This window comes from Schistocerca piceifrons, chromosome 5, assembly GCF_021461385.2.
Source record: "Schistocerca piceifrons isolate TAMUIC-IGC-003096 chromosome 5, iqSchPice1.1, whole genome shotgun sequence".
In the NCBI taxonomy this organism is placed as follows: Eukaryota; Metazoa; Arthropoda; class Insecta; order Orthoptera; family Acrididae; genus Schistocerca; species Schistocerca piceifrons.
In genome coordinates, this window is record NC_060142.1 from 280349452 (window position 1) to 280372344 (window position 22893).

General features: G+C 38.2%; 1 protein-coding gene across 9 annotated transcripts in view; it reads right to left on the bottom strand.

Moving 5' to 3' along the window:
* Nucleotides 1-22893, bottom strand: part of LOC124798714 — a 495837-nt gene that overhangs the window by 39886 nt on the left and 433058 nt on the right. For 5 of the 9 annotated variants that reach the window (XM_047262235.1, XM_047262236.1, XM_047262232.1 and 2 more), the window contains 5 exons: nt 19402-19647; nt 17800-17805; nt 11180-11266; nt 6722-6886; nt 6031-6213 (listed from right to left, as the gene is read on the bottom strand). In XM_047262235.1, coding sequence (XP_047118191.1) covers nt 6031-6213; nt 6722-6886; nt 11180-11266; nt 17800-17805; nt 19402-19647 — 687 coding nt within the window. The remainder of the gene's footprint in view (nt 1-6030; nt 6214-6721; nt 6887-11179; nt 11267-17799; nt 17806-19401; nt 19648-22893) is intronic. The other 4 variants (XM_047262240.1, XM_047262239.1, XM_047262234.1 and 1 more) reach the window with 3 other exon arrangements.

The following is a 22893-nucleotide window of genomic DNA, read 5'->3' on the forward strand; positions in this document are numbered from 1 at the left end:
AGTGAATTAATAAATAAACAGGAGTATCAGGACTGTCTTATCCCTGCAGTATGCTTTCCTGGATAGTAAACCATATGTACCAAGTTTGGCTAAAATTGATCCATGTTTTGCAGAGTTATGCTTTACACGTCACCCCCTCCAACCACCAACCCTACCTTCATCAAGACTGAATAAATAAAATCTTCTTGGTTTTAAAGTCGCACTATTTTGAATAAAAGTCTAGCTTTCAATGGCTGTCTTCACCATCATCATAAGGAGTAAAAATCATCGCCTGCCCAGGCCGACACTGATTTTCGTTCACACTGTCACAATTGTAGCAACTGCACCACTCAGAGAGGGTCGAAATGACCTATGCACGGAAGGCAAGTTGGTCAGTTCCCAGCAGCTACAGGCTGCCATTGGACTGACAGGCACAAGGGGCCAGTGGCAAATTTGCCTCCCTATAAGTGTTGAGCATCCATCTTTGCTTTCTTTCAATATTCAATGCCCACTTCCCCACTCTGTTAAAATTGCTGCTGCTTATTTTAATCTCAGATGCATGAACCAAGACTCTAGTATTTTGTGTCCATTTTTCAGGCCATGCTTAGCTATTGACGACTACTCAAGTTGCCTTTTTTTACTCAGTACAACACTCCATAACTGTACAAATAGTTTGACCTATGTAGATGCTGCTGCATTTGCAAAGGACACCATACACACTGGGCACACAAATACTATGTCGTCTTTAACGGGGCGCAGCATATTTTGTATTTAGAGGGCAGGCTGGAACACTAGTCTCAGTCCATGTCTCTGTAGCACACATCCTAACTTGCTGCTCATTCCCTCACAGTATGGCAAAAAACCAGCCAACTTACACAGTTTCCTTCATAAGTGACACTTGAAAGCATTTAAAATGTCTCCCTTGCTATAATCATTCCCTGTGAATATCCATCTCAAATGCTGCAGTTCAGACTAGGTTGCCACTAACCAAAATAATCTAAGCTCTGTGAACTACTGTGTTTGGAACCACTACCTTGCGTATAGGGTTGTAAACAGAGACAGGGGGTACATACATAGTGGGGTGTTAGGGAGGGCTTTGGGCATCAAAAGAAAGCAAAGACGGATGCTTGATGCTTGTAAGTTGGTGGGAGCAACAATTCCAAATGTTGTGCCGATTCCCAGTGCCACCTGATGTCACTCGGTCCTGCAGTGGTCCACAGCTGCCGAACTACTCCTGCTCATGTGTAGCTTCTGTCCAATCTGATAGATGCAAAATGCTGAAATTGCGCCAATATAAACTGGAAATTGCGCCAGCCCAAGCAGTCAGCAGTTTTTATTCTTGACAAAGATGGCAGAGAAAGTCATTGAGAGCTCAAGTGTTTTATTTGAATGACACTGCTTGAAAACCAAGAAGATTTCATTAAAGCATGTCACTACGAGAAACTCTGAGTTAGTCAGGACTGACAGCAATTAGACTAGCAACCCCAAAACTTTGGAAGGGACAGTAATATCATTTGCTTTTGATAAATGCCCCCACCTTCACTCCCTCACATTATCTGTAAGAGTGCTTAGACGGTCTTGCTCCAACATAAAATGTTTTCACATACTAAATCATATACGTAGAGAGTTTGTAAATAATTTACGATTAAAAATGCAACACACACACACACACACACACACACACACACACACCGTATGTTCACAGTGTGCTGGGTAAATACACAGCACTAGGACGTCACATTTGCAGTGATTGTGGTGTACCACATACATATCCGAATGAATGGCCACTGCCAAACTGTAGACAAGAACAGAGCTGACCATCCAGTAGTGGAAAATGCTGCCAAAAACGAAATGTTCGATTTCAACGGCTGCTTCACAACCCATTCAATCTAGATCCTTCGCCCCTGCCTCTTACCCTCCCCTAATACCAGCAGCTCCTGTGAACTACGTAAATGCTAGTTGCACCTCTTACACATCCTTCCCATAACTCTCCTGGCTTCAACCTCTTCTAGCCTCCTACCCCACACCCACCTCCACACTATCCCAAGAGCCTAAGTTCACTCACCCAGAACCCACACCCTCTTGCCCCATCTCCCCTTCCTCCATTCAGTCAACCCCTCCCAATCCACTCCTCTATACCACTGTTGTGTGCTTCACGAATTCGCCAGGTGCTGGTGTTCATGTCATGTTCTTAGCTCGTGCACCTGCTTTCTCTTTCCCCCATATTCTACGTAGCTGTCAGCCACCCTCCCCCCAACTCTCCCTGCTGTAGCCATGTGCGCATGCATTACATCTGGCTTGAAACCGAATTCGTACAAAAACAAGCAAAGTTTTAAGTCTTGTTTAAGTGCCCATTCGTGGTTCAACACCTCTCCTATTCAGTGATTTGTTACTGACTGAAATTGCTCCAAGCACTCCACAGTTAATGTTGGTATTTTTCATAAGAAGAGTGTTTCTCATGAGTAGACACTGCTAAAACACTACAAAATATACAGTTTGTGATGTGATGATCTGAGGCAAAAATATTCTACAGCCTGTAATAAAACCAACAGCCTGGGATCTTGCCAAGAGTTTGGAGGAACAATGTTCGCAATGACATGATGTGGCTTTCCGACTGTCAAGAGGTGACCATATGCTACTACTCCATTATTTGTAAAGCAACATATGCTTCAATTGTAATGAAAATTTATTAACTGCACAACCAGTTTCAGAGCATTATCAATCCTATATATATGGCAGTTAGGCCAGTCAAAATGTAAAGTTCAGCTTACATGCTTGCAAGTCTAAGGGAGCTACAAGCAGCCTGCCGAACAAGTCATCGAGGCCAGCAAGGAGGCTGAGCCCCTTGCTGAACGCAATGACTTGGTTTGCTGGCTGTTCGTAGCTTGCTTACAAATGGGAGTAAGCAAGCTCAACTTTCCAACGTAATGATTGTCATTAGTCCATCCCAGATTTTTCATTGTTTAATAAATAAATTCTCTTTACAATCGATTTTCCATTATTTAATAAATAAGTTCTCATTACTACCGAAGCAGATTCTTACTTTACAAATATATGACTCAGATGCTGATGTTCATCTCATCAAATCCTTTGCTGGTTCAACATGTTCCTGACACTGCTTATCTGCAGCTGCCTAAGCTGTAACTAAATTATAGACATGTCGGATCACTGCTGGACTGACTCTACACAACAGGTGGTGAAAGTGAGAGTGCTTAATTGGGGGCCAAGCAAATAATAATTACAGGTCTGATCACATGGAAATTCATCTGTAATATTTTCACATGCAGATTAAAAATTCACAACTAATTATAAGTTGTTATCCAGAATGACACAACACCTTTGATCCTATCATGAAACTAGACTGTACTTTCCACCTCCAGACATTCCTTACGTAGCATTATTCCCACCACGTACATGGTGACTCAACCCTATCAGTACACTAGTAAACAATTATGATATGAAATTTTAACTTTTAAGCTACATTGAATATAAACATGCTGATTTGTTGATTACAATGGTATCAAGAATGCATTTTCACATAAGTATTTGTCAACAATTTGAAATTGTAAGAGAATGGGAAAAGATTTGAAAGGCATTAACAATGGCAATTCTGGCCACAAAATAATATAAAATGCTTAGTTTTTCATTGATCATATTTCAGGCATGGCAAAAATTAAAGAACAAAACTAAATCTGCCACAGAAACAAAAATATTAGTAGCAAATAATACAGGGCTATGGATATGTCACAAGCAAACCCATTACAAGGAAAATTTGCACGAAAGCAGCAGGAAATTTCTACTCAAGATGGAGTATGGGACAATTTTTCATATACGGGATGAAAACAGTGGAAACTTAGAAAGACCTATCAAACTTTAAACAGTACCCAGAATCACTTGGAACAACTATAGGAAAAAGTAACAACAAGAACAACAACAACAACAACAACAATAATAATAACAATAATAATAATAATAATAATACGAGGGTCATCCACAAAGTAAGTTCTGTTTCTATGTCTATCCACGGCAGCACTACGATTGCAGTTCTGAGGATGCGCCGCAGTTACTCTGACTCAAGGAGAAGACATGTACACCACTTTCAGATCGCTGTTGCCGATGTGTGGTTTGTAGTGCTTCTTTATAATATCAGCCATAATTGAAAATCCCACAGCATGTGAAATCAGATCTGTGATTTGTTTTCTATATTCAAAGAAAATTAAACCAAAGGAAATTCACTGGCAAATCTGCGAGGTTTACGGACGAAATGCTACGAGTGATTAAATGGTTAGAAGATGGGTCAGACTGTTCAATGAAGGATGTGATCAAGTGCACAATGAAGAAGGAAGTGGACGATTATCTGTGGTTACTGATGAACTAGTTCACACAAATGAAGAGAGGATTAAGCACAATCATAAGTTTAAACTTAGTGCCCTTGCTATGGCAGTTCCACAAATCTCACAATCACTAATTCATGAAATTGTTACTGAAAAACTGAAATTTCGAAAACTTTGCTCATGTTGGGTACCCAAAATTCTTACTGAGCAACACAAAAAACAACGGATGGGCAGTGCACTTCAGTTTTTGACACACCACAATGAAGAAGGCAATTGTTTTCTTTCTCGGATAGTCACGGGGGATAAAACTTGGGTAACATACGACACCCCTGAAACAAAATGGCAATCAATGAAATGGACACACACTTCATCCCCAATGAAGGTTAAGCCTAAGCAAATCTTGACACCTTGAAAAGTCATGTGCAGTGGTTTTTGGGACAGAAAAGGCATTTTACTGATTGATTTCTTACCACGAGGCCAAACAATCAATGGACATGGTTACTGCGAAACCATCAAGAAAGTGTGCCGCACAATACAGAACAAGCGCCGAGGTTTACTGTCAATAATACCTGACCTCACACAGTGAATGTGACCAAACAACTCTTACAGGAATTTCACTGGGACGCATTTGATCAGCCTCCGTTCAGCCCAGACCTCGCTTCGCGCCCTTTCATCTCTTCTTACACCTAAAATCTGTTCTTGCTGGTCAACACTTCAACAATGATGATGAGCTGTTAGAACATGTTACCACATGGTTGAATACACAGGCGGCAACCTTCTATGAAGAAGGCACACAAAAACTTGTGCCACGCTATGACAAGTGCCTACAAAATTTTGGATTTTTTGTACAATAAATATTTTTTCTGTATCTGTACATGTTTGTTTTAAATAAGCAAATGGAACTTACTTCGTGGACATACCTCTTAATACGCAGAGTAATACTGCAACATTACAACATCTGATTTCTTCATGCTAACAGATAAGTTCGCAAACATATTGTGCAAGTGATAACTGAAATTCTATGACTATATTTATAGGATAGATACCAACAGATTCACTAATATTATTAATTCAAAAGAGGTCGTATCAACTGCTTAGGGGTAACTAGAGCAAATTTACAAGATATGAACATCACAAAGAAAGTCTCAATAAATTGTCTAGCTATTGGAACACTAAAAAGCTAAAAATTATACTGGTAAGAAATGATCACAACAACAGAACAAAATAATGTAAGTGAATCATGAAGAGATTTTGGGAAAGAAGTCAAATTGTCAAACCAAATATAAAGCTTAAATGAAGCCCCCTCAAGATGGCATAATAAAGAAAGAAAGAATTTTCATTACCATTCTTATGGTGCATTTTACTAGTTATCAGCTTACAAAATTTTGTTCTAATGCAAAGACTAGTGGCATTACTATGGATTGCTTTTAGTCTTAACTGACAGCTGTTCTTAATGACATGTGTTTCCATTTTCTTTGGAATTTTTGTGTCTTAGTTCCTTCTCTGTATGAGGTTGTACTTTGTGTAGTTTTTCTTAGCCAAGTGCTGATTCACATACATTGATTTAAAGGGCAATTCTGCAGTGTGAATAAAAAGTATTAATTCTTCAAAAATTCACACACACACACACACACACACACACACACACACACACAAATAAAAACTGTAGTACTGTCTACATTTTATACCATAACCACAACAATTATTTTTCTTTTACCTCTTTTTGCATCTCTTTCTTGGCAAACATCTGTAGCTCATCACCAAATATCTCCTGAGAATTGAGCACCTCCTGGTAATCCATTTCTTTCACAAAGCTATGATCTTCTATGCCATTTGCCTTAAGAAACTCCATATATGCCACTTGAAAAGCTTGTCCAATTGACTGTGCAATAAACTGGGCCTAATGAAAATAATAAATCTGTAATAACAATTCTGACATCAATATTTATACTAAATGATTTTTGCATGCAGCGTACTGTGATTTTAATGCTTGCATTACGATATTTAATAATACTAAAACATTTCCTGTCATTCTTGTTTACTGTTATGTACAATGTGTTCTGAGAAGAACTCTATTCTTTAGGACTATAGTTTCTATTCTCAGTTTACACTTTCTTCGGTTTTTCACCTAGCACTATGTAAAATAAGAGAGCCTCTATGTCATAATCCAATACACTTGTAATGTTGCTCACAAATCACAGCTTCAGTGGTTTACAGAGTGCATTCAAGAAAATCAGTTTTTAAGCAGTCACTCCATTTCTAATTATTCCCACCAAGTCTCATTAGTGTGATTTGCACTTTGTTATTACGATGAATCATCATCAGTTTTACAGTTACTTGTACACAATGCTCTCCATTTAATTTTTTTAATCAGTCAGGGAACTTCACTTTGCAGAAAATGTACAAACCTCTTCACTCTCAAAGACATGACAAATCATTTTGGGAGTTCGGTTTATCTTCGGTGGTTCATCCACTTCATGTGGCACGAAGCGTCGTCTTGCCATTAGCACCACCAAATCACCAATATCTGCTATATAAGATATGGTGCGCAGTGCATGGTCCATCATGATTTCCTGTAACATAATTTTTCAAGTATTATAAGCAACAAGAGAATGAGAAAGTAAGGGCACACAGAGGTACAAAATACTTTGTAGCATAGTAGGATAAATTTGTACACAGGATGGTGTGAAGTCCAGGAAACAAACATACATAAACTGTAATATACATTAACATCATACAACCCTAAATTTAGAAGAAACTCTATCAATAATCTGATTACCACAGCACATTACACACTTCTGAAACTAATTTGACACGTAACACACAACTAACTCAGCTAATACATTTTTATTATAAAATAGAGAAAGAGAAGGATGAGAAACTGAATATATAAATATTGTTGCAGCAATGCTCAACATCCCACTTCCGCCCCTTCCAACTCTACATCTGCATCTACATCTACATTTATATTCAGCAAGCCACCCAACGGTGTGTGGCGGAGAACACTTTACGTACCACTGTCATTACCTCCCTTTCCTGTTCCATCCACGTATGGTTCGCGGGAAGAACAACTGCCGGAAAGCCTCCGTGCGCGCTCGAATCTCTCTAATTTTACATTCGTGATCTCCTCTGGAGGTTTAAGTAGGGAGAAGCAATATATTTGATACCTCATCCAAAAACGCACCCTCTCGAAACCTGGCGAGCAAGCTACACTGCGATGCAGAGTGCCTCTCTTGCAGAGTCTGCCACTTGAGTTTATTAAACATCTCCGTAACGCCATCACGGTTACCAAATAACCCTGTGACGAAACGCGCCGCTCTTCTTTGGATCTTCTCTATCTCCTCCGTCAACCCGATCTGGTACGGATCCCACACTGATGAGCAATACTCAAGTATAGGTCGAACGAGTGTTTTGTAAGCCACCTCCTTTGTTGATAGACTACATTTTCTAAGGACTCTCCCAATGAATCTCAACCTGGTACCCGCCTTACCAACAATTAATTTTGTATGATCATTCCACTTTAAATCCTTCCGCACGCATACTCCCAGATATTTTACAGAAGTAACTGCTACCAGTGTTTGTTCCGCTACCATATAATCATACAATAAAGGATCCTTCTTTCTATGTATTCGCAATACATTTCATTTGTCTTTGTTAAGGGTCAGTTGCCACTCCCGGCACCAAGTGCCAATCCACTGCAGATCTTCCTGCATTTCGCTACAATTTTCTAATGCTGCAACTTCTCTGCACACTACAGCATCATTCGCGAAAAGCCGCATGGAACTTCCGACACTATCTACTAGGTCAACCTTCATATTGTGTCCTGTGACGGTCATACTGACATCAGTATAAGTGTGTGAAGAATTGCACAAGTGTGTGAAGAATTGCACAAGTGTGTGAAGAATTGCACAAGTGTGTGAAGAATTGCACAAGTGTGTGAAGAATTGCACAAGTGTGTGAAGAATTGCACAAGTGTGTGAAGAATTGCACAAGTGTGTAAAGAATTGCACAAGTGTGTGAAGAATTGCCACAAATAGCTCTTTCAGGGCAGGAATAGGTATTAAGTCTAAAACGAATTTTTTTGTAGAAATGAAAATTATTTGGCATTACAGCAAGATCAATACTGCTGCATAACACAGATGAATGCAATATAGGTTGGATTATGAAATATTTAATGCATTTCTACAGTTTTATGTCATTAAAACATTTAGTAACAATCTTATATTAATCAACACAATACTTTATCACGATATGAAATAAACAAGTAATTATGACAATTAGTTGCAGCTGCTGAAACGTCAGTATGACTCATTTAACACAAACATTATGTTTGTTATTAAATACGAAAATAGTGAAGCATTTGAAAACATACATTAAAAGATCGTTCAGTGAAGAGTAAGTACTGTCAAAGTTTAAAGAAATTAATTATTATCACTTTAATATATAAGTTTAAAAACAATTAAAGCGAACTGAAGTGGATTACTGCAGTTAGTAACATACATACAGAAATATTGTGGAGCTATAAACAGACATCCACATAATGAACAAACATAAGTAAAGTCCTAATTTTACTATTATACTGTGTATGTTGCTGTGCAGCCAGAAATCTAAGCTGTTTATCATAAGCAAAATTCACCTTAAAAGACTATAAAATTATGAGCCAGAATTGTTGACCAGTACTTATCTTCTCTGGATACGGAATTTTTTAGCACTACCGGCACACACATACAAGAGTACACAAATGATCATGGCTTCCAGAAGTATTAGTGTAGTAATTTGCTGGTTACTACCTACCACCCAAAGCGCATGAATATTGGGCCATTATGGCAAGTGCAGTGTGTACCAACATTCGAACGATGAATCTCGAGGTAGCTGCCAGAGGCAGCTCAGTTACTGACTACCATCATCAGGTTTGCCATGTGCTCACAGCACTACAATAGCTATCTAGACGTGGATTGCATCTTTAGACAAGCCTGCGTGGGCTTCCAGGCCCTCAACTGTTAAATGTGTTCAAGACATGTAAACTACTTTCATTGTATTCCTGATTATGTCATGCTGTGACCCAATGAATTTTCTCTCTTTCATGGCTGTGTGTTTACTTGTGTTCCTAGTTAGAATAATTAGTTCTTTTCTTAGCCTGAATAAAACTATGCTGCCACATGTAGAAATAATAGAAAAATCTTAAAATTCTTTAACACAAGCATGTACTGCATTACCCATTACAATAACAAAACTGGCTCTAAGCACTATGGGACTTAACATCTGAGGTCATCAGTCCCCTAGACTTAGAACTACATAAACCTAACTAACCTAAGAACATCACATACATCCATGCCTGAGGCAGGATTCGAACCTGCGACCGTAGCAGCAGCGCACACAGTTCCGGACTGAAGCGCCTAGAACCGCTCGGCCACAGCGGCCAGCCTACAATAACAAAAAGAGTTTCTAACACACTATAGTACCTTTTAACTAGAGGAATTAACCGGTCAATTGAAGCAGGATACTGTCTAGGCACTTAGAAGGAAGCAGGATGCTTTCTAGGCATTTAGAAGGAAACGGGTAAACTGAATCTTTTTGACAGATAAAAATTGTATGAGAAAACAAGGAGCTTCTGTCAAGTTTGGAAAGTAGGAGAAAAGATACCAGCAAATTGAAAACAGTGAGGTGTGCCTCCATAATACTGCATGAACCTCATCTGCAAAACACAGGGACCAGTAATTTATGTTCTGGTATGGTGCACAGTTTTAATATCTTAGAAAATTACATATGACCATCATTTTGTTGGATAGTGTAAGATTTGCTCAAAGGGTAAATTATTATTCAAAAATGTTTTGATGAATTTCACAGTGTGGATAACTTCCAACTGTGGATTGAAAAGATATGGAATCTGGTGTACTGTTTCACAGAACTTTAATATAGATTTAGCAAATGGACACAACGCAAGGGGTGTTTATATAACAAAGGGAAACGAGAAATAATTTCTTGTGACAAAAACACATCTTTTGTTCAAATTCAAGCACAATCATCTTTATTTATATTTAAGTGATCTACCTTTACACATGAGATGAAAAAGCTTGCACAGGATAGAGTAGCATGGAGAGCTGCATCTAACCAGTCTCAGGACTGAAGACCACAACAACAACACAACAACCTTTACACACCAATTTCCACTGTTATTCATGGATGACAACTCCACACACTAAAAATGATGACAAATATTAAATACTGTAAGCAGCCAAATTACACAGTTTAAAATGTATCTGTATGTGTATTTCCAAACAATCCACTACATGCAAAAAAACAAGAGGAACTTAGCAACATTCAGACACTTAGGAAACAATTGTTTTGTTTTTGTTTTCAGGGTGCAAAAGCATCTATGGTCATACACATCATACGCACTCATGTGAGAACTGTAGAACATAGAGAGAGAGAGAGAGAGAGAGAGAGAGAGAGAGAGAGAGAGGAGTTAAAAAGGACTACGCATTAAACTCAATTGACAGACAGAAAGACAGCTAAAAACAGGAACTCTGAGAAAGGTCCATAAAATGCGCCACAGAGAAATGGAGGAAAAGTAAAACATGGTCGGCAGCTTTCAAGTTGTTTGCCAAGACGGCCGATAACTCAGACAGCAAACACGACTGAGAATGTAAGTAGATCTTCAGAGCATTAGTAAACATGTACTGCCCCCACCCACTTTCACCACACACACACACACACACACACACACACACACACACACACACACACGAGCGAAATGTGTGATAAACAGCTTCTGCTACATAGTATGCGAATTTGCAAAAGCCTTGTCCCTGGATTTCAATGTTATTTAGTTGTAAGGTACTGTTATATAAAATAATGTATTGTACCTTGAGATCAGTGTTTAGCACCATTATCTTCTCAGTTGAGATGAACAAGTCCACTTCAGTGCTGGGCTGAGTCTCCCCCTCAGGAGCCTATTAAAACACACATGCCACTTTATACCAACACAATCAGAAGCGACAGCACTCATAATAAAACTAAAAACTATAGGCATAAAAGAACTAAAACATTCTAGCTTGTGTTGGTTAATACAATGTGGGCCAATGTACGGCGAATAGAAACACTCAACACAATACAGTATTCAACTAGCTTTTGAGCTCTTGCTCTTTCTCTAGTAAAAGGACACACACATTCACATTCTTACACACAACCACACAAGACAACCAAACATTCTCATCCATAACCATGGATGTGAGTGTCTGGGTGTGCGACAGAGAATGCGCGTATTTTTGCTAGAAAAAGAACAACAGCTCGAACGCTAGTGTAAATACTAAGTGGTTGCCTTTTGTGTATTTTATGTGTTATTCTCTCTAGGAATTTCCATTGTTGTTGTAATGTGAAGTGGGTAACTCTAATCCTAATCTGATATACTGACACCAGACCTATCAACTAACTATAATTTCATGAAATTGAGTTTTAGCTTATTCTACAAAATTCGGACCATTGTCAGCTCCTGTATTTTGGGTGTTTCAGAAATTTTTTGAATATGAGAAATTATCAAAGCTGGTTGTGTCATATTTCTACTGAATAATCCGTAATTAATCTAAATTAACTGAAATATGAATCTTTTATGGACATCTTATTGCTATTCCCAAATTTTAGAGCTTTTCATACTTTAAGGTGAAAATGTGATAACTTTGTTCAAAGAAAGGTAGGAAGATCATCAGAGATGGAGCACAAACTCTGATTGCAGAAATATGGGGAAGGAAACCGACTGTGGCCTTTCAAGGGAGCCGTCCTGACATTTGCCTTAAGTGGTTTAGGAAAATCATGGAAAACCAAAATCATAATAGCCAGATGGGTATTTGAACCATCGGCCTTCCGTACGGGAGTCCAGTGTGCTAACCATTGCACCACCTTTCTCGGTAACTTTGTTCCAATTCACAAATTCAACACAAGTGGTCAAACTTTTTTGTACTCATCTGGCCCATTGCATTGCTTAGGTCATATAAGGACATTATGTATTGTGCTACGAGATCAAGATACTGCTGTGTTCTACTGTATTGTTTATTACAAAAGGCCTATTTTGGTGTCTCATCCATCTTCGAGTTATCTGTGGAAAGTATATAGTTTGGTACAACATTTCAATCATTGAAGTAAATAATTTAATGTATTATAGAATTATTGTTTCCTATGTACATAGGGTGCTCTTGAAATCCATATGACATCGACGTCTCAGGTATTCTCACACTACTAAGTTTGTTCCTTTGATGCTGGTGAGGCTATAGTAGCTGTAAACTTTTGCTGGAGCAGTTATTTGTGAAGTTGTCAAATTACGAAAGTTTACGAGGGTGGTTTGAAGAGTTCTCAGAACAGAATAGAGAAAAAAAAAGTACTTTTTTTATTTTTCAAAGTAATCTCCTTGTAGTTTAATGCACTTGGTCCAATGATGTTCCTGTGCCTTGATCCCATCTCAAAAACAAGTTTCCTCCAGGCCTGCAAAATAGTTGTCAACTCCAGCTATCAATTCTTTGTTTGAAGTAAATCTTCACCCACCAAGAAAAACTTTCAGTTTCAGCAAGAGCTGGAAGTCTGACGGAGCCACATCAGGTGAATAAGGTGGGTGTAGCAACAATTCATACCTTAGTTCGTGTAATTTTACCATGGTGACGGCACACGTGCGCATCACATCACATAAAGAGTCGCGGCACCCATCTTGCAGATAATTTTTTCATTTCTATTTATTCAGTTAAAATGTGATATACCCTTTCAGATGACATCTGGCAAACGTGAGCAATTTCACGCACTTTCAATTGGCAATCCTCCATGACCATTTTGTGCATTTCTGCTATAATTTATGGAGTAGTGATACATCTTCACTGACCACTGCACAGATCATCTAAGCTCTCCCAACCAAATTTAAATTCATTTGTCCTCTTGGCAACAGCTGAATATGAAGGAGCAGAGTCCCCCTGTGTATTCTGCAAATCGGCATGAATGTCCTGTGCTTTCATACTTTTCTTTACGAAGTACTTAATAATCACTACTCGAATCTCTATTTTTTGCATCTTCACGAATCACTACATGGGAACAACAACAGAGCCACGCCACCACCATAGCTCTCTTCCAAGAACACTGACGCGGCAACAAGTTTACAGGCAACAGTTCAATGAATATCATGTGAACAACTCGTTGCGCTAGCACTGACCTCTCGGGATGATTCCGAGAACTATTCAAACCACCCTCATATTTCATAATGATGTTACTTGACAGCTCTACTGATAAGTGAGCCAGCAATGCTATATGATTATTACTACTTATACAGTAATGTGACAGCAACTCTCTCTCAGTCGTCGATTTCATATACATTTCAAGACCACCTGTTGTATGCAGCAAACAATAATTCTACAATATGCTAAATTATCTACTTCAAAATTTGAAATATTGTACCAAATTATATACTTTCTGGAGATAACATGAAGATGACAAGCAGGCCGAAATAGGCATATTTTAATAAACAACACAATCTAATACAGCAGTGTCTTGGTCTGACAGCATAATATATATAATGACCAAAAGGTGTTATGTTCATCTATCTTTTGGTACAATCTGTGTGTTAGAAAGAAATTAATTTTTTTTTGGGAATTGCCCCTAAAGGCAGAAGAATCAGCAATGATCAACAGCATAAGGATGCAGAAGTCAATGGGAATCAATGCATTAAGGACATCTAACATGTATCCACAGGCCATGTGGCCTGTAACTGCCAAACAGTCATGACAATCTCTCCACTGGTAAAAAGATTCTGGAATAGACCCCCATTTGGATCTCCAGGAGGGGACTGCCAAAGGGGAGGTGACAATGGGAAAAAGATTGAATGACCAACAAAAGGATAATGATCTACAGGTCAGGGTGTTGGAAGCTTAAGCATGGTAGTGAAGTTTGAAAATTTGAAAAGGATACTACAAAGGCTCAGTCTCGAAATAGTAGGTGTCAGTGAAGTGAAACTGAAAGGAGACAAGGATTTCTGGTCCGATGAGTATAGGGTAATATCAACAGCAGCAGAAAATGGTGTAACGAGAATAGGATTCGTTATTACTAGGAACTTGGGGCAGAGAAAGAGTTGCCGTGAACAGTTCAGTGGTAGGGTTCTTCTCATCAGAATCAACAGCAAACCAAAATTGACAATGATAGTTCAGGTATAAATGCTGATGTTGTGAGCTGAAGATGAAGAGAGAGAGAAATTATAAGAGGATATTGAAAGATTAATACAGTATGCAAAGGGAGATGAAAATCTAATAATCATGGGGGACTGGAATGCAGTTTTAGGGGAATATGTAGAAGAAAGATTTACAGGAGAATTTGGGCTTGGAAAAAGAAATGAGAGGGGAGAAAGACTGAGTTCTGCAATAAATTTCAGCTGTAACAGTGAATACTCTGTTCAAATTTCACAAGAGGAGAAGGAATACTTGGAAAGTGCTGGGAGATATGGGAAGATTTCAGTTAGATTACATCATGGTTGGGCAGAGATTCCGAAATCGGATACAGGATTGTAAGGTGTATCCAGGAGCAGATACAGATACAGATCACAATGTAGTAGTGGAGAGGAACAGGCTAAAATTTAAGAGATTATTCAGGAAGAAGTGAGATATTGAAGTACTAAGGAATGATGAGATATGCTTTAAGTTCTCTAAAGCTATAGATACAGCAATAGCTCAGCAGGCAGTGCAGTTGCAGAGAAATGGACACCTTTAAAAAAGGCAATCACAGATGCTGGAAAGAAAAACATATGTACGAAGAAGGTAACTGTGAAAAAAACCATGGGTAACAGAAGATATACTTCAGTTGATTGATGAAAGAAGGAAGTACAAAAATGTTTGAGGAAATTCAGGAATAAAGAAACACAAGTCACGAATGATTGAAATAAACAGAAAGAGCAGGCTGCTACAACAAAATGGCGGCATGAAAAATGTGAAGAAATCAAAGAAGAAATCATTGTCAGAAAGACTGACTCAGCATACAGGAAAGTCAAAATAATCTTCGGTGAAATTAAACGTAAGGGTGGTAACATTAAGAGTGCAATGGGAATTCCCCTGTTAAATGCAGAAGACAGAGTAGATACATGGAAACGGTATATTGAAGGCCTCTATGAGGCAGAAGATTTGTCTGATGTAGAAAAAGAAACCGGAGTCGATTCAAAAGAGATAGGGATCCAGTACTAGAACCAGAAATTGAGAGTGCTTTGGAGGATGTAAGATCAAGTAACGCAGGAGGAATAGATAAATAACATCTGCCAGAATGAATGGCCAAGGGAGGACTACCTTTAAACTAAGTGCTTATCGATGCACAATACTGTACAACTTCTCAAATATCAGAAGAAATTCATTTGAATACAACAGAACTTGTGATCGGTCAACAAAGTTAACTCCCTTTTAAACCAAGTGCTTACAGCTGCAAAATGCTCTGAAGTTGACTATTGTGACCGCCTACGACAGTATGAGCATCAGTACCTATAAGTACTATTTGTATTATATGCGACCTAAAATATTTGAAATCATTACTACGTTCTTACTGTTATGTGGGTGCACACAAAATTTTTTGGCTTCATGAAGATAGTTCTCCAGGTCAAAAATGGACTTCGTTTAACATTTACCCCAAGGTTCATTCCACCTCTGGAGAAAGACCGCCTTCACATCTTAAAACTTTCTGCAGTAAGTTTCTTCTGCCGTAAGTTTCTTTAACTGTGGGCATATCTGAAAGTTGGAAGGGGCCATATTTGATGAAAAGTGGACATTCAACAATTCATACTTCACAACCCTCTGCTTTTTCATTGCTAAGCATTTTCAGGAGACTGCGCGATTTCCTAGGAAAGAGGACTGTTTTGTTTTATAACTTTTATACCTTCTTAGTCGTGGCTATTTCCCCCCTACACCCAATTTATGCTGAAGATATTTTTATGGATTCCATAAAATACTGCCCCCAACTGTCCTGGTGGATGAAGCGTATGTCACTTTTTTTTGTGCCACCTATAAGTTTTTCTTATGATTTGAGTTTTAACTTTTCAATAAGGTCTGAACTAAACTGAAGTTTCACTGGGGAGTGGAACTCAGAATAACAAAGGTTTCTCTCCTCATTTTCTTCTCAGCAATGTCCAGTATTGGCAGTAACAGGGAGAAATTGAAAATGTTTTTTCTCCTCCTCACTTTCTTCTCAGCAATTTCCAGTATTGGCAGTAACAAGGAGAAATTGAGGAGTCACCAATCCTATGAAGCAGACATATCCATACGTATCCACAGTCGCTGCTGAATTGCCCTTACAAACAAACCATGTTAATGTAGATTTGTTGTGGGGTTCACAAGCTGCCCTCTACATCCTATTTCTACTGTTTTCTATGGCTTGTCCTCCAGTGTATACATTGAGGAAGATGTAAATGAGGATAAAGCATATAACTATTCATGAGAATTATACAATATTAAAGTACATTAAAGTCATGAGCATTATTATTAACATTAATGTTGTAATACACATACTTAAGTGAATACAAATGTAAGTCATCACATTTTAAAAAATAACTATGAAAACATCATTTGTTAATTATACAGCCCGAGGCCACTATTGAACTTGGTTGCAGCTTTCTAAAAATAATGCATAAATTCAGAAGTTTGCACCCACATTTATTAATCATAATAAGTGTAACAGGAGTACTATCAAAAAATACTGTAGTTGTGTGATGCTGGATTTGCCTACAGCTCCTTAAAAGATTTAAAACTTTGTTGCAAGATTGTACTGTCATTAAGCAGTGCCTAAACAAATAACTTACTCACAGTGTGTCCACCTTAAGATAAAACAGAAATGGATTAGTGTTAGAAATGACAATTACTTTAAAACTTTTAAACAAATGTTATACATCGACAGTACAATGCATCGAAAATAAGTAACCAGCTATCATCACATAATTACCATGCTGCTAATTTTCACATGCTACTTATACTTACCACACATCATTATATTAAAACCTGAGAGTTCATTTCAGTTCTTTGCAATTTTAATTATTTTGATTTTTTTGTAGACTGTTTTAATGGCATTTACCTAGTAGTAAAATGTTTGAGAGTATGTTCAAAAAAAATTTATAGTACTACATGACTAACAGTCCATATTGTGGGACTATGTTAATAGGGCACAAAATAAACATACATTACTAATTTTTTGCGGTTTATTAGGTAGCATTATGGAGCAAATAGTATGTTTAAAAGACAATACAAAGTGACAATACAAAAACTAAGCGAAAATTGCCACAGGAATTATGTTCCATATTCTAACAGTCTCGTAACAAGCAGCGGGGTGGGGACGGGAGAGAAAAAAAAAATTCCATACAACAGGGCAGAAGCTGGTGATCTTCCTTTCTATTGCGGAGAAACTTACGAGACTAAATTTCACATTCATAGATTCAATATTATATTTATTACTACATGGGATTTCTATAAGAAAAAAAAATTACACTAAAACTTACCAATGCCTACAGGGCCACAGGCAGCAAAATGAGAGAAAAAAAGAACATAAGTCTGGGTAAAGCACAACACTTACATATTACCAAACAAAACAACACTGTGGCTGGTGCCATACAGGAAATAAATTACAGCAAATGGTCATGAGGAACAAAAGAGCAGTAGTACAAAGGTTTTGACTGATTAAAATGAGTTACCTTAGAGTACAATTAAGGTTCAGTTTTATGAGCAGATTTGTTAGTGGACTATTGAGCAATATCTTGTACTACCCGAATTCAAAATTACCTCTGAATTCAATGACACTTCAAGAAATTTAGGCTACAGAAAACATTACATTGAGGATATTTATGGATTGAACTTTCTCTAAACACTGCAAACATTTAAATTTATTTCTAATGGGTCACATGTTAGCTAAATGTTCAGAAGAAATTGGGGAAACATTTTATGTTAGTCAATGTCTCGAGTGAATACAGCAGAAGTATCACCCACAGTACAACATAAATAGATGAAGCACAGTTTTAATAGTGTTTATACTGCAGCCTTTCAGTCTTCTGATGCAATTAAAAATAAATAAATAAACAGCTTAGGAAACAGATTTCTTTTCTGAACTCTCAATCACCATTTTTCTCAGTAGCTGCAACACGAAGTGTTCAGACAATTTATCTGAATCTGTTAAATTGAAGGCACTACAGTGAATCAGTGCAATGGAACAGTTCATTTTCCAGCAAAAGCAGTAGAATGTTCTTTGTTAAGGACTAATTTCCTTGAATCTAGTTTAAGTATACAAGAAAAGACAAATGAACATTTAATCCTTTTCATTAACTTCTCATGGTTGGGTTTCACAGACAAGTAATACCTTTTTTTGCAATAGTGAAAATAAACATTTTTTTTTGTCAATGGTAACTAAAATGTCTTCTTAAAAATTCCATTATTTTATTTAAAATTTCATGCAATATATTAAAGCAGAACTATCAGAATCTTAACAAATTTCCATATGTAATTATTAGTTAGAGAAGGTATTATAGCAAGATAGAGCTTCAAGTGTACCATTATGTTAATTTGTGTAATTAATTATCTTCAATATAATTTCACAAACCACTTATGTCAATTATGGGAGTATACACTAGCTGATGAAAGCAACTCAAGTTTTGGAATACAATTTTCAGAATAAAAATAATTTAATAGGGGTTTACTGTTGCAAGACAAGAAACATCTGGAAGATCAGAGGCAGTGAATCTCACTGCTTCTGTTGAATTACTGGAAGCCTTCTACAGATTAGTGATATTATGGTATGTATGGATAGGTTGTAAGGTTCAATATCACAAAGAATGACAGCTTTGAAATTTGTGTGGCAGAAATGTTATTAGAATGACTGATTCATAGGCCAAAAACGTATTCAGTGAATGGAAGCTCACATGTTGGGACTTCATGTATTCACTATTGTGGATCAATAACTGTGCAACACGTAATTCACAACAAAACCTCCTGAGGTGCAAGTCAGAGCGTTTCGAAGATCTCAAATACAGAAATTGATAGCTTAAAAAATGCTATCATTAGGAATTCCTGCCAGTACAGTGTGACATGGGATGGAGTGGTCATATGGACACCTTAATACGTGTTACGGCCTCCTCAACCATGTGCTTCTTGAGGCGTCGCCGGCGTCTCCTCCCACTTTCCTCGAGCACCTCGACGGAGCCCAGGAACTGCAGCCTGAAGACGGAGCTGCAAGGGCCAGGATCGGGGGGCGTAGCTGGTGGAGGGGGCAGCGATGACTCTGGAGGTCCAGGCGGGGGGGTCGGCGTGCCGCGGCACCCTGCCGTGTGGTGACGGTGCTGGTGGTGATGTTGCAGCTCCTACAGAGCACATGTGTCATCAAGCACAACTTTGAGTAGAGAGCTTTCTGCCGACTGCCGTACTTGGCCTTGGCCCTGGCTTTTGTCTGGAAACCTGCTCTCTAATTTTCCTATCAAACGAGTAGGGTGCTTCTCAAGTTGTGTGAACCACTATTCCTGTAGCTTTGTCAACTAATTAAAAGGGGACCTACCATTACAGTTCCCTTCCACCGAGAAATATTTATTATGCTGACAAGAATGCAATAACATGCAAGCTGCATGGATGACTGACTGTGTGTGCAATGCCTTAACCATGACCAAATTTTGCTACTATGATTTGCATATACGGGGTGATTCTGTGATGACGTTACAATGATGATGGAGAAGGGTAAATGTATCAATTTGAGATAAGGGACCCTGGTCCAGAAACGATAGAGTCAAAAGTTAAAAGTGAAATCTTTCTGATACCTCTGACACTGGAATGCATGTACCGGTACCAGTGTTTCTGGAACATTTCCCACATTACTCACCAACAGACGTGGTTCTAAAATGATGGATCCCTACCGACACTGACCTGAAGATTCATGACATCTGACCTCACTCCACTTTATTTATTCCTGTGAGACCATGTGGAAAGCCTGTGTACGAGATGCCTGTCAATACTGAAGAGGATCTACTAGCAAGAATTCTTGCTGTTTGTGAGATTGTTCAAAGGGCAATGGGGATATTAGAACAGGTACAACAGAACTTCGCACTACACTGCCATGCCTGAATTGACACTGAGGGGATGGCATTTTGAACAAGTGTTTTTATTTCTTTACCACAGACTTAAAGGTTTTTGGTCTCTTAAACATCAAGTTACATGCACTGTTTTTAGTCCGTCAACAGGAGAAATTATCGGAGGGTACGGAGAAGTATTCAGCGGGGGTTCTGTATGTCATCATCACAGTTCAGGAGTTGGGGCCCTTAGTTTGAGCACTGCATGATGCTTAGGAGGAACTTACATAGATTTTTGTCTATGCCTTTGGCATGGCCATTTCCAGACTAGGATCCCTTTCCTCAAATTTATACATTTACCCTTCTTCACCATCCCTGAAAGATTTTAACATCACAGAATCACCCTGTATATCAGGTGCCTATATTTGCTATTTGCTCTGAAAGGTATGTTCCTCAGTTTAGCAGCCAGATACTGCAATCAAATGAACATAATATTTCATTGTTCCTGACAACTTCAAATGTGAAGCTGAACAGCTGGGAGGCCAGAGCCATTGCGGTAATCTAGGCCACAGAAAGACCGCGGCACATGCACCAGAAGCTGTCAGTGCTGCACCTAACTGCCACACACAATGAATATTCACCTCCTTTAGTACTGCTTGTGCACTTTGCTAAGGGGCAACACTGACTCCTCCTGATGCATGCACTGTGGGGTTTATATAGTGTCTATAAACGTGGTGGATCTGGTATCTCAGCAGATCACCTTTACATCTTAAGGTAGCAACCAGTCGGAACACTGAAATATCATGTCAATGCGATTTCAGGATTTGGCTGCAGCCCGAGTAACATAGTATCCATTACTACAGCAGGAAATCCTATGCAATATCATCAATTTGTCTGCACTTGGGAAGACACATTCCGGTGAATAATTTCTCAAAGGTGACAAAAATATATGACGACGGCAACAGAACAACAACAACAGACCTGTACAATGACTATGAATTTTTGGTATGTAAGAGTCATCCACAAAAGACTAAGGTAAATTTTATCAAGAGAATCTGTGTACAGATTGCTGGTGAATATAAGATATGGTGACTACAATACAGAAAATATTCAACAGTCAGCATCTATAGTGCTGTCAACTTCAATCACATTCTTGGGCAACTGAGCATGGGACAATGAAGTAAAAGGTTTGCACAAGCATGTACTCTATGCCAAACCAAATGAGCTCATTAACAAGCACTGCAGGAGATTTGTATCTTGTATTGAAAATTGTTTATTTATTCATGTGTTTGATACAATGTTGTGTTCTTCATTTAAGAACTTGTTTTACAGTCCCACTTCACTTCAGAAATTCGAGATGCTAAACAAAAAACATGAGATCTGATCAGAATGTATTTCCCATACAGAACGGTCATTAATTATTGTTAAGGAATGTTCTACCCAATACATCCATTACAAACTAAAACTAACACTTCTAAGGAAAATCTAGCTTACTCAAACACATATCCCTTTATGACTAAGAGATAGGGAGATATGTCAATGCGCTCTGCTACTTCCCTCTTTAATAAATATGTTAAATGTTGTGATGTTTAATTTATCTCCAGCCAACTGCTATAAGTTCCCTACGAACACCACATAACATCAAATTTTGCACATTCACTTCACTGGTGAAGTAAAGCTGCTGTTTGAATCTTAATAAACTGCTAAAACCAGAGCATTAATCGAAAACTGAAAGCAATCTTCTATCCGATGAATCTTTAGTCGATAGGGTTTGGCTGTTGGATTTCACATATTAGGTGCTAGAATATTATTTTCACATCCATGATCTTTGAAACTACTGTTAATAGACAAGAGAAGATCAGTCCAATTAGAACTTGTGTTTGAAGACACGGCTGTTGTTTTCCACTGTGTACCATTATCTGTTGGACAACAAAGTAACAGTACTGAGATGGACTAATAAGTTAGTTTAGACCTGACAGTAATTTAATACATTGTGCTACTTAATTTTTGCTGACGTGGAAAAATTTCAGTACCATTCAGTCACACTTTTTTATGAGGCAACAAGTGACATGATAAATGTGAAAGTGGATGCTGTTTGGTTCACTCATCCCCATTTACAACAGCAGCTAGATGACACTGGTTCAAACATTTCAAACAAATTCAAACATCCATTTTTGACTGGGATTCTCCAAGAACTCCAGCAGATGAGATTACTGAGGTAATCCCTAGAAAAGTTCATGAAGCGATTCTCACTGATCATTGAATGAAAGTGTGCAAAGCGACAGAGGCCATCGACATGTCGAAGGGAATGGCAATTAATATTGTACAGGATGAGTTAGCAACGATAAAATTGTAGTCTCAGTGAGTGGTAAGACTGTAGAAGTAGATAACACGTGGGTGTACCTTTTCATTTCAAAGCTAAGTTTGGAGCAATTTAAAATGTAATCTGAAGAACTTTTTGTCTCAAGTTGTCGCTGTGGTGTGGTGCCTCAGACTTCTTAGAAAAAAGAAGAAAATGGTCACGAACAACACTACACCATGGTATTGGAC